General features: G+C 45.0%; 1 protein-coding gene across 1 annotated transcript in view; it reads right to left on the bottom strand.

The window, feature by feature from the left end:
* CLPX (caseinolytic mitochondrial matrix peptidase chaperone subunit X) overlaps nucleotides 1-8,062 on the bottom strand; it is a 51,292-nt gene extending 43,230 nt beyond the window's left edge. Inside the window, exon 1 of the mRNA XM_056866109.1 lies at nucleotides 7,993-8,062. Within this exon, the coding sequence (XP_056722087.1) occupies nucleotides 7,993-8,062 (70 nt within the window). The remainder of the gene's footprint in view (nucleotides 1-7,992) is intronic.
* Between the last annotated feature and the right edge of the window lie 4,573 nt (nucleotides 8,063-12,635).

Genomic DNA, 12,635 nt, shown 5'->3' with positions numbered 1-12,635 from the left:
TAGACTCCAAATGGAAGAAAGGGAAACTGTTTTACTTTGTTCGCTGGAAAAACCTTGGCTCCGCTCATGACGAATGGGTGGCCGCACCCCACATGGCGGCTCCTCGCTTAGTCCGGGAATTCCACCTTGCTTATCCCGATAAGCCTCGTCCTCTCGGGGACCCCGGGGGGGGGCCTTAAGGGGGGCAGAATGTGAGGGTCTCTGTCTTTGTGTCTCTGCTTTCCATCACCTGCTGTGTTATCAGTGAACTCGTAAAAGCAGTTCACACCTTCTGGTCTCAGGCGCCAGGCCTGATGGCCCATGTATCTTCCCCCCCCCCCCGCTGTTCTTCCTGCCAGTACTCCCTCAGGCCGATGCGGCCTTGGAAGTGTGATAGCCGCCCAGACTTCCTGGGATCTGTCTGATGTTTTGTATTATGCCAAGCTTGTAACTTCCCATAACAATAAGTGTGAACCCCAGTGCCCCAGTGCCCTGGAGTCAATATATTCTGTAAACCCGTATAGCCCCTCACTTGCAACTTTCTACCTGTGCCTGTCTCATCTCCTGAAGGCTTCAATAAATCGATTGTTTCTGTATCAACGTCTGAGCAACTGATTTGGAGAAGCAAACTCAGAGAGGGGGATCTCTCACACTGGGGGCCGATGCTGTCACGCTGATCCAAAATGTGACCATGCAACAGTATTGCAGCGACTTGACATCACTGAATGAATTCATTTATTTGTTTAGCCACAGGACATTACAAAACATCCTTACATATGTACAAAAAAAACAAAAATGGTATCTAAAAAGGATAAAATGGCATCAATATACACTACCCGGATAAAAACTGTTTAATACACTATCTCTATTAAAACAAAGGTCATACTCATTTGCTTTCCTATACATGATTTTTCTTAATAGCTTCAAGAACTCTGATCTTCCTGGCCACAATAGCAAATTGAGACATTCTGAAGGTGACATGTGAATCAGAGTCAGAAAGTAAGAAAATCAGTTGATTTCTGAACAAAAAATTACTCCCTTCAAAATTCCATCCAAAATTTTGGCTCTAGGCTCACTGTACAATGAACATGATAACACATAATGAAAAATGTCCTCCACTGATGAATTGACATCACTGAGGAACTCTGATCCAGAGCTCTAAGGATCATCTCCAAAGAGATTCAAGGTTCATATGTACTGAGGAAAATGGACTAGGTCTTTCCACTGAAGTGAATATGATGCCATTTAAAGACAGGGGGCTCTATATGCGCAGAGGAGCTTCTGCATAAAGAGCCCATTACTGGATCTGGTCATACAACTTTGGAACAAAAATCCTAGAATTTCAACTGTCTTTAGGATGAAGTTTGGGCAGAGAGTGCGATGAAAATGTCACTTTATTCAAAAATTACCAATGAGCTCTCCTAAAAGCAGTAGTGACCTGAAGAGATTTGCTTTTCAAATCGTACAGGAGTGACTGCGCTTTTGGGGCAGAATCCTTTCAACAAAAAAACAAGAGTTGGTTTTTATATGCCGACGCTCTCTCCCTTTTAAGGGACTCAAACTGGCTTACAATCGCCTTCCCTTCCTCTCCCCCCAACAGACACCTTGTGGGGCAGAGAGAGTTCAGAGAGCACTGTGACTAGCCCAAGGTCACCCAGCAGGCTTCATGTGGAGGAGTGGGAAATCGAACCCAGTACTCCAGACTAGAGTCCACAGCTCTTAACCGCTACACCATGCTGGCTCTCAAAAAAGGCATCCAAGAGATGTATATGACAAAACTAAACATTTAATCAGAGCAAGCAAACTTACTCTGCATGCACTTCTAGCACACTGAACTATGACAAAACAATTTCTTCATAATGATTACAATACAGAAGCAGACATGTTCAAATATTACTATTGTTAATCGCTAAATGCTCTTTTAAAAAGATGTTCCATGAAACATTTCTCTGATGCACCAGAACGCCTTTTCTCGTATTAGAAGAACTTCACTATTTGCTGTAATAATTATTTTAAACATTTAAAACCTTTTAAACCTTTAAAATAATTATTTTTGACACACAGCTTAGCCATTCACGACAATTTTAAGGCGAAGTTCTCACTTTTCATCTTGATGGTACTCCAGATGACTGGTCCAAAGAAAACACAGAACAAGACACTGAGAAAATGCAACACCCTGAAGTCAAAACCTTGACTCCCCTAGGAAAAAAAAGGATTTCCAAAATAGTATCTGGCATCAGTCATGAAGATGACTCTTCCCTGATAAAAGTATTCCATATTTTATCTGTGTTTGGTTGCAGCAAGAAAATAAACAAGGGAATACACCAGAAACTCACAGTATTTGAATCCTAATATAAGACAAAAGCCACTCAACGTCAGATTCGACTACAGTAGCACCTTAGAAGAGTTGGTTTTTATATGCCGATTTTCTCTACCTTTTTAAGGAGAATCAAACCTGCTTACAATCGCCTTCCCTTCCTCTCCCCACAACAGATTACCGTATATACTCGGGTATAAGCCGACCCGAGTATAAGCCGACCCCCCAAATTTGAGGCCAGAAAAGGGAATTTCTTATTGACCCGCGTATAAGCCGAGGGTCAATAAGAAATTCCCTTTACCGGCAATGCTGCGCTCTAAAATGGCGGCCGCCATTTTAGAGCGCAGGGCCCCTGCCCCAGGTCGCCCTCCCGCCGGCCTCCCAGGCCCTCCCGCCCCACCCCAACCCCAGTGCCATCCAGGGGGGGGAGGGGGAAGAGCCCCTGAACCCCCTACTTACCGGGAGACGCGGCGAATCGGCGGCGTGGCCTTCCTGGGCCGGCAGGAGGCCTTTCCAGGCCCCTGCCGGCCGGAGGAAGGCGCTTGGGCGCGTGGGTGGTGGTGGCGCAGCCGGCAGGGGCCTCCTGCCGGCCCAGGAAGGTCCCTGCCGGCAGAAGAAAGGCTCCCTGCCGCCTGGGCGGCGGCAGAGCGGCCGGCAGGGGCCTCCTGCCGGCCCAGGAAGGTCCCTGCCGGTAGAAGAAAGGCTCCCGGGCGGCGGCGGAGCTGCCGGCAGGAACCTCCTGCCGGCCCCTCCAGGCCCCTGCCGGCAGGAGAAAGGCTCCCGGGAGGCTGCGAGCGGTAAGTTCCTCCCTCCCTCCTCCCTCCTCCCCCCTCCTACCGTATTGACCCGTGTATAAGCCGAGTTCGGCTTTTTCAGCCCTTTTTTTGGGCTGAAAAACTCGGCTTATACACGAGTATATACGGTAGACAGATTCATGAAGGACAGGGCCATCAGTGGCTACTAGCCATGGTGATGAAAGGGAACTTCCATGTTCAGAGGCTGTCAACCTCTGAATATCAGCGCCAGGAGGCAACATCAGTGGAAGGTCTCGGCCTCTACACCCTGTTGTTGGCCCTCCAGAGTATCTGCGGAGATTGCTGTGACAGGATGTTGGAGTAGACGGACCACTGGTCTGATCTTGAAGGGTCTTCTGATGTTCTTATACGGTGGATCACTGTGCCGGTGGTGGAAATTGGAAGAAGGGAGCAGGAGCGAGAACCCTTCTAAGCAATAGTAGAAAAGGGCAAGAGTCCAGTAGCACCTTAAAGACTAACAAAAATATTTTCTGGTAGGGTATGAGCTTTCGTGAGCCACAGCTCACTTCTTCAGATATCTGAAGATATCTTTTTCTACTACTGCCCTTTTCTACTACTGCAGACAGACTAACACAGCTACCCACTGTGAATTACCTTCTAAGTAAGGAAGTGATTTTTGAAGGCAGGGTATGGCCAAATGAGAGCAATGATTAACTCTACCTATAAATGGAGAGCAGTCAGGGTTGTGGAAGGATGTCTCTGTCCCAGCACGGTACAGGTTAAGTATCCCTTATCTGGACTGCTTGGGACCAGAAGTGGTCCATATTTTGGATCTTTCCATATTTCAGTATATTTTGGAATTTTTGCATATACATCATGAGATATCTTGGGGACAAGGCCCAAGTCTATACACAAAGTTCATTTATGTTTTATATATACTTTATATACATAGACTGAATGTAATTTTAAACAATATTTTAAATAATCTTGTGTACATGAACACATGAAGCTGCCTTATACTGAATCAGACCCTTGGTCCATCAAAGTCAGTATTGTCTACTCAGACCGGCAGCGCCTCTCCAGGGTCTCAGGTAGCGATCTTTCACATCACCTACTTGCCTAGACCCTTTAACTGGAGATGCCGGGGATTGAACCTTGGACTTTCTGCATGCCAAGCAGATGCCCTACCACTGAGCCACGGCCCCTCCCCAACAATGGCGCTGCTGAGGGCCTGTTAGTAACGCCTGCATGTTGGCTCAAAAGGTTCAGTTTTCGGATCAGTCCAGATATCAGATGTCCAGATAAGGGATACTCACCCTGCATATCATCATCTGAAAATGGATGAAGCATTACCCGTTTGTGGTTAGCTATGGCTGATCCAAGTTTGCCAGCAACGTTTTTTTACTCAGAAGTCTGTGCTCTTTTTCTTTCAAAGCCTCTCTTTGAGATGTTCTGTGTCAGGGCCAGTCAAGCTCCACAGGTCACTCTGACCTCCAGGTATCACTGGCAGAAGCCACCGCCTCCCATCGTGAGCCCAAGACCCATACAACCGTACGCCCGCACCAAGGGTCGAAAAAGCTTACGCAATGCTTTCTGAGGCGCCATGACGTGGGCCTGGAAACATTGCTCTACTGAACACAACCCCTGGCCTATATGAAGCAACTCAATATTACAAAGCTCCCCCCACTCCACCCCAGGAAGCACGTTTACAGATTCTTTTGTAGAAGCATTCGGGATAGAAACTTCATCCAGGCAATAGTTGAGAGGAGGAGGAAGAGAAAAGGGGGAGGGTGCAGAAGGAAAACAAAAGCCAACAATGAAAATACCGAAGGCTGCAACTTTTAATCTTTTCAACCGGCTGATTACTCAACTACATGTTTAGTCGCTTCATGAGAGAGAGCACACTTGAATCGACGAGCTGAGAATCAAAAGCGAAGGATTTGTTTTAAACATTAGGAAGAATTTTCTAACAGAGCGGTTCCTCAGTGGAACAGGCTTCCTCAGGAGGTGGTGAGCACTCCTTCCGTGGAGGTTTTTAGGCAGAGGCTAGATGGCCATCTGTCAGCAATGCTGATTCTATGACCTTAGGCAGGTCATGAGAGGGAGGGCATCTTGGCCATCTTCTGGGCATGGAGTAGCGGTCGTTAGGGGTGTGTGGGGGAGGTGGTTGTGAATTTCCTGCATTGTGCAGGGGGTTGAACTAGATGACCTTGGTGGTCCCTTCCAACTCTATGATTATATGAAAGCTAAGGCAACATATTTTTAATAATCAGCAACAGCTTGATTTATACCCTGCTTTTCTCCCCTGTGGGGACCCAAAGCAGTTTACAAAATCATTCTCCCCTCTTCCATTTTATTTTTTCAACCACCACCTTCTGAGATAAGTGAAGATGAGAGTAGTCTATTGAGCTTCTGGGCCTGAGTGGAGATTTGAATCTAGGGCACCTAGATCCTCATCCAACACTTATTGAGTGATCTGATTTATACCCCGCCCATTCCCTGCCAGGCTGGACTCGGGGCAGCTTCCAACAATAATTACAATATAATCACTACACCACACTGGTCATCAATTTGTTCCTAAATTGCAAATGTAACCATGTACCCTTCCACACCTTGAAATGGCAAACACTACAGGCCCATATAATAAACCCTGGGGCCCAGGAAACTCTCCTAGGCCAACTTTTGGCACATATCTTGCACACATGAAGTTGCCTTCTACTGAATTAGTCTCTCAGTCCATCAAAGTCTGTAATCTGATAGTAGCAGCTTTCCAGGGTTTTATGTGGAGTTCTTTCCCATCACACACTATCTGATCCTTTAACCTGGAGATGTGGACTTTCTGCGTGCAAAGTAGATACTGGCAAAGGGGGGAGAGCTTGATAAATACACAGATTTACCCAAAGGGCAAATTAATAAAAATTAATCTGTTGCTTGCAGCTGTTTGCATAGCAACTTCAAGTCTTCTAAGTATTTCACATGCATTAGGTCAGATTCCGAGCCAAAGAATCGTCATTATTTATAGATAGCTTAACAGCCATAAATTGTCAACACCAACAAAGAATGATCTGCATCACCCTGTTAAGGTTTACAAAGGCTGTCTATAAATAAAGCAAATAAATTGGTGCTGGTATCACATAGCCCCTAAGGGTCCTGAGATGCTTGGGAGAAGAGTGGGTATATAAATCAATCAATCAATAAGCAAACTAATAAATACAAAAGGGGGAGAGCTGGGATCTGCAAGGTCCACTGTCCAAGCCTCAATGCAAACCACTCTGAATCTCATTTTCCCATCGGCCATATAGAGACTATATTTATTTACTGCACTTATAGGCTTTCCTTCCAACATTATATTCAAGGCAGCTTAAAATTCAAAACAAGTACCTACAGCATAATAGAAGAAGAAGAGTTGGTTTTTATATGCCGACTTTCTCTACTTTTAAAAAGTCTCAAAGCGAATTACACTTCCCTTCCCCTTCCTACAACAGACACCCTGTGAGTTAGGTGTGGCTGAGAGAGTATGACTAGCCCAAGGTGACCCAGCTTGCTTAGTGTGTAGGAGTGGGGAAACCAACCCGGTTCTCCAGATCAGAGTCCACTGCTCCAAACCACCGCTCTTAACCACTACACCACCCACCCCAAAAACCTCCCACCAGTGGCAAAGAGGGACCTGGCAACCCTAGCCCTTCGTCAGCTCCACAGTAGGGTTGCCAGCTCCGGGTTGGGAAACGCCTGGAGATTTTGGAGGTGGAGCCTGAGCAGGGTGGTGTTTGGGAAGGGGCTTCAATGTCAAAGAGTCCAATGGCCAAAGCGACCATTTTCTCCAGGGGAACTGATTTCTATTGCCTGAAGATCAGTTGTAACAGCGGGAGATCTCCAGCCACACCTGAAGGTTGGCAACCCACAGGGTTGTTGTGAGGATAATATGGAGAAGGGGAGAGAGAAGCCCCATAAGCCACTCCAAGCTGAGGCCTGCTATAGGCGGCTCAGTGGACTAAGAACAGCCCATATGAAGTTTCAAGCATGTGGCTGCGTTACTCTGTAGTAGCAGAACACAATTCGAGTCCGGCAGCACCAATGAAATTTGTGAGCCAGCACTCAATTAATCAGGTACCCCCCCTTCATAAGAACATAAGAAAAGCCCTGCTGGATCAGACCAAGGTCCATCAAGTCCAGCAGTCTGTTCACACAGGGGCCAACCAGGTGCCTCTGGGAAGCCCACAAGCAAGAGGACTGCAGCAGCATTATCCTGCCTGTGTTCCACAGCACCTCATACAACAGGCCTGCTCCTCCGATCCTGGAGAGAATAGGTATGCATCATGACTAGCATCCATTTTGACTAGTAACCATGGAAGCTCATACCCTGCCAGAAATGTTGTTCCTCTTTAAGGTGCTACTGGACTCTGGCTCTTTTCTACTGATATTGACAGACTAACATGGCTACCCATCGTGATCTATCAGCCTGTATATGTTTGCGTTGTCACTGTTTGTTGCACTTGTTTAAAAGGTTGCACAGCAGGGGACTTTCTATAAACCACTCTGGGCCCTTTACAGTAAGAGAAGCAGCAGCACCCTCCAAAAAAACACTCCCATGTGCAAATTGACAAACGAAAACGAGACGCGCACGACTGGCCTACTTTGCAGGGCTGATGTATGGCAAGAGGATGCCAGTTTGCACGTAAAAACTGCATACTGAAGTTGGAGATTTTTTGGGGGGTGGATTTTTTCTTTCTTTTTTGCCTACCGACCCCCTCCCCAAAGACTTCTCAGAGTTCAGGATCGCGGCCCACAACAGAAAGAAGGGCGGGGGGGATGAGCGAGGCCATGTCTGCATATGGGGGGCTTAAGGGGCGTGGCCACGGCCCAGTGACGGCCAGAGGGCGTGGCCTGGCCTTGTCCTGACTGGAGAGGTGCGCTACCCCCCACCCTCACCCCGGCCGTTACCTCTGCGAGCCGAAGGCAGCGAGGAGCCAAGCAGCCGCGCGGCCGCGGCGCAGGTGTTACAGGCCGCCATGGCGGATGGCCGCCCTTCCTCTCCAGAGCCGCGAGTCAACAGCCTCCGCTCCGGCCTTTCTTCCCGGCCCCGCCGCCAGTCACCTCCCTGGCGTTCGACGCCTCTGTGGCGTCACAGGGGCCCCTGCGCGTCCTAAGGAAGCGGCGAACTACAGCCCCCAGGGTGCATCGCGCGAGGACTGAGCACAGTGGCGGGCGAAGCATCGCGCGCGCCGCATCTCGGGACGGGTAGTCCAAAGAGACCGAGGAAGGGGGGAGGTCGGTAGCGTACGGAGCTGACGCGACCTTTGCGGCGCGTCATTGAGGCAAAGCGTCGAGATTTGATTGGCTACTTAAGAGACGCCCGTTGGAAGAGTGCATTATGGGATTTGTAAATTAGGGCGCTCGCCTGCTGGGTGATGTAGTCTTTTTGTTTGTTGTTAAAAATATAATCTATTATTATTATTAAAACTACAATTATTAATAATGATAATAAATTAGCAGTATAGATATTACTAAACTGTTACCCTAAACACACTTTCTAGGAAGTAAGTCCCATTGAAGACATTGGGTATGGTTGCCATTCTCCAGGTGGTGTCCAGAGGTCTCCAGGAATTAATACAGCTGATTTCCAGATTATATTTCCTTGGAGGAAATGTAGGGCTGCCAGATCCAGGTTGGGAAATACCTGGAGATTTTTGGGGTGGAGCCTGAGGAGGGTGGAGGAGGGGAGGGATATCAATGGGGTATAATGCCATACAGTTCACCTTTCAAAGTGGCCATTTTCTCCAGGTGATCTGATCTCTGTCACCTGGAGATCTCCAGCCACCACCTGCAGGCTAAAGGGAAAAACAGCACCAGCTCCAATTAACAATAATCAAACTGAATTTTATAATGATTACTCAAAAATAATTCAGTATTGGTGTACTATTCTGTACATTTGTCAATGATATAATCAAAACAGTCACAACCAAGGTGTCACAGGTTACCCCACCAATGAAAAATAAAAGTATTTAAATGAAATAGAGTCCAAAATGTACAATTCGAGTTCAAATCAAAGTCCAATACTGAGTCCTCTTGAGAGAAAATGAACTGGTTCCGGGAAGATCCAGAAACAATCTGGTATGAAACTTGCAATAATAACAGTGTTCATCAAGGTCCAAAGTCCAACAAATCCAAGACAACACCTCCGGATTTGAGTGTGTTTCGCCTGGAAAGAGCTTCTTCAGTTGATTAATCAATTTTCATAAGGGTATAACGACCTCAACTTCTTCAGTTGATTAATCAATTTTCATAAGGGTACAACGACCTCTGTAATAAATAAATATATCCAACAGAACCATATTGTATGGAGAATCTTTGGTATGTCCTCTTGTTGAAACCTACGTGGTCTATATTGCCATAATGCAAAAAAACGCAGGTCTGTGTCAGAGTGGCCCTTCTCAAGGAAGTGGGCTGTGAGCGGAGCCCCGGGACATTACAAATGCGGAACATGTGTATTCTGTCCCCAGAGCCTTCCCATTAAGGAAGTCAGTGCAACAGGCACCAATTTTAAATACACCTTGCGACAATTTACTAATTGCCTGTCTAACAATGTTATCTATGCGGTCACTTGCCCCTGTTTTTTAATTTACATTGGGTCAACAAGCCGCCAATTAAAATTGCGTATTGGGGAGCATAAAGCAAGGATACGCTCTAAGACCCTGGAGGACATAACAAAGATTCTCCATAGACGTGAAATGCAGTTTATATATTTATTCAAAACTCTCTCTCCCGCAGGTCTAAACAATGAATTTGATCTAAGTTGTTTCCTATAAGGCATCTCTTTAAGACTCACTAGTTCTCATTCCTGCTCTTTCCTTCTCCGCTTGCCTCTGCAATTAGTTTCAGCTGGTTTCTGTCTATAATTAGTGTTTACTTTTGAGCCAACACTACCAGCATTAAGCTAGGAGAGCCCGTGGGGCCGCTGGTCATTGGTATGTATATATATGTGGTTCTTTATTAATAATAATTTTCTTAATTGGAATTTGGATACAATATGGTTCTGTTGGATATATTTATTTATTACAGAGGTCGTTGTACCCTTATGAAAATTGATTAATCAACTGAAGAAGTTGAGGTCATTATACCCTTATGAAAATTGATGAATCAACTGAAGAAGCTCTTTCCGGGCGAAACACATTCAAATCCGGAGGTGTTGTCTTGGATTTGTTGGACTTTGGACCTTGATGAACACTGTTATTATTGCAAGTTTCATACCAGATTGTTTCTGGATCTTCCCGGAACCAGTTCATTTTCTCTCAAGAGGACTCAGTATTGGACTTTGATTTGAACTCGAATTGTACATTTTGGACTCTATTTCATTTCAATACTTTTATTTTTCATTGGTGGGGTAACCTGTGACACCTTGGTTGTGACTGTTTTGATTATATCATTGACAAATGTACAGAATAGTACACCAATACTGAATTATTTTTGAGTAATCATTATAAAATTCAGTTTGATTATTGTTAATTGGAGCTGGTGCTGTTTTTCCCTTTAACCAGTGTTTTCTCAGCACACGTTGTGATTTATTGAGATTTAACCACCTGCAGGCTGGCAACCCTAAGGAAATGGCAGCTTTGGAGGGTGGACCCCACTCTATGGCACCAACCCAAATCTCTAGGGATTTCCCATGCTGGAGCTGGCAACTTTACCTTAGTATTGCAGCATTACCCTATCAGCTCATGGTTTTGCAAATATGTATTTAAAATTTAAAAAGTATACTCAGCCTTTTCCTTGTGGCACAATCTCAAAATTAAAAAATATACAAAATATAATAAAGGCTTCCTGTCCTGAAAACCTCCAGACTAACAAAGACTACAGTCAACAATAGCCATGCAGATTAGCTTTGGATTTCACACATAACAGATCACTTCAGGATACAATGGTTCCATATTAACATACCACACCCTCATTAGCACATTATCTTGATACTTACAGGACAAATGATACTTTTTGCAGGACAATGATTCAGCTCATCCCAACCCCTTTATGACTATATATTACTCTTCCTACACACTTGACACTGAGAGACACTGTCCCTCAGTGTTACTCCTCTGAAGATGCCTGCCACAGCTGCTGGCGAAACGTCAGGAAAGAAAATACCAAGACCACGGTTACACAGCCCGGATAACCTACAAGAACCAAAGCCCTGTTAATTTACTCTAGATCTTAGCTAGAGTAAAAGTCATTTATGTTTGTTAATGTTCACACAAAGCTTATACCAGCCTTCTCCTTTGGGTGGCAGCAAGAATCTAGGGGTCAGAGTGAAGAAAGAAAAATCACATCTGGTGTGTAAAACAGTTGTGAGTTTCAGTTAAAGCAATGGCATTTTTACAGAATCCAAAAGGTCATTTCCAGAAAAAAGCTGTCTCTGAGTAATATTGCAATCCTAAACAGAATTACATCCTTCTAAATTCATTGAAGTCAATGGGCTTAGAGCAGTGTAATTCTCTTTACAGTGCAATCCTAAATTAGGGTTGCCAACTCCGGATTGGGACAAACCTGGAGATTTTGGGGGTAAAGCCTGAGGAGGGGGTTGGGGAGGGGGGGCTCAATGGGGTATTATGCCATAGAGTCCACCTTCCAAAGCGGCCATTTTCTCCAGATGAAGAGATCTCTATTGCCTGGAGATCAGTTGTAATCCTTGGAGATTTCCAGTCGCTACCCGAAGGTTGGCAACTCTATCCTAAATAGAATTACAGTCTGTTTAGGATTGCACTGTTAGTAGCATAACGTTGCAGTCACTGCAATGAAATTATGGGGACTCGAGCACTGATGGCATGTATACACATAAACACAACAACCTAAATATCTGGCTAACTGTTCATCTTTTCTGATGAACGACAATTGGAGCAATTAACAAATTAGAGGCCTAACCATGTCTGAAAGCAAGCACGTTGAATAATGCAATTTCAGTGCAGTTCAGCAGTTGTATGAAAAATTATCAGGGACTATGGTCTATACCAGGGCTTCTTAAACTTTTTCCACTTGCGATCCCTTTTGGCTCGAGAAATTTTTACGTGACCCCGGGTATATTGGTATATAAAAGAGGTACACTGATCTTAGTAATCCAGAAAAAATAGTGTTAAGGCAAATTGGCACAAAATGATTCTATTGTCATTAAGCCCGCAGATAAGGGCAGGAATTGCAAGTGTGCAAGATTACGACAAAGAATGCTTAAGACAATTTAGCCAATCACAATTCTACAAGGAAATATTGCGAGACCCTATGAGAACTGTACTAAACATTGTAAAAACAGTTATCTTTGAAGCTTTATCACTTGGTTATATCTCCAAGAAGGAAGCAGATTTTTTGTACAATAAATATCCAAAAATGCCCGTCTTTTGTGTTGCCCAAAATACATAAGGCCATAAATCCACCACCTGGAACCTATAATCTCCGGAATTAATGGCATACTAGACCCTATTTCAAAATACCTTGAACATCATTTACATAAATATGCTATAGATACACCATCTTTTATACTTGACACAGGTAATTTCATCCAACAAATAGAAGGGAAAGTAGTTCCTGCAGACGTGATTTTGGCC

The sequence above is a fragment of the Euleptes europaea genome, chromosome 20, assembly GCF_029931775.1.
Source record: "Euleptes europaea isolate rEulEur1 chromosome 20, rEulEur1.hap1, whole genome shotgun sequence".
NCBI lineage: Eukaryota > Metazoa > Chordata > Lepidosauria > Squamata > Sphaerodactylidae > Euleptes > Euleptes europaea.
The sequence above is the reverse complement of the archived record's forward strand: the minus strand, read 5'-3'. Positions and strand labels throughout refer to the sequence as shown.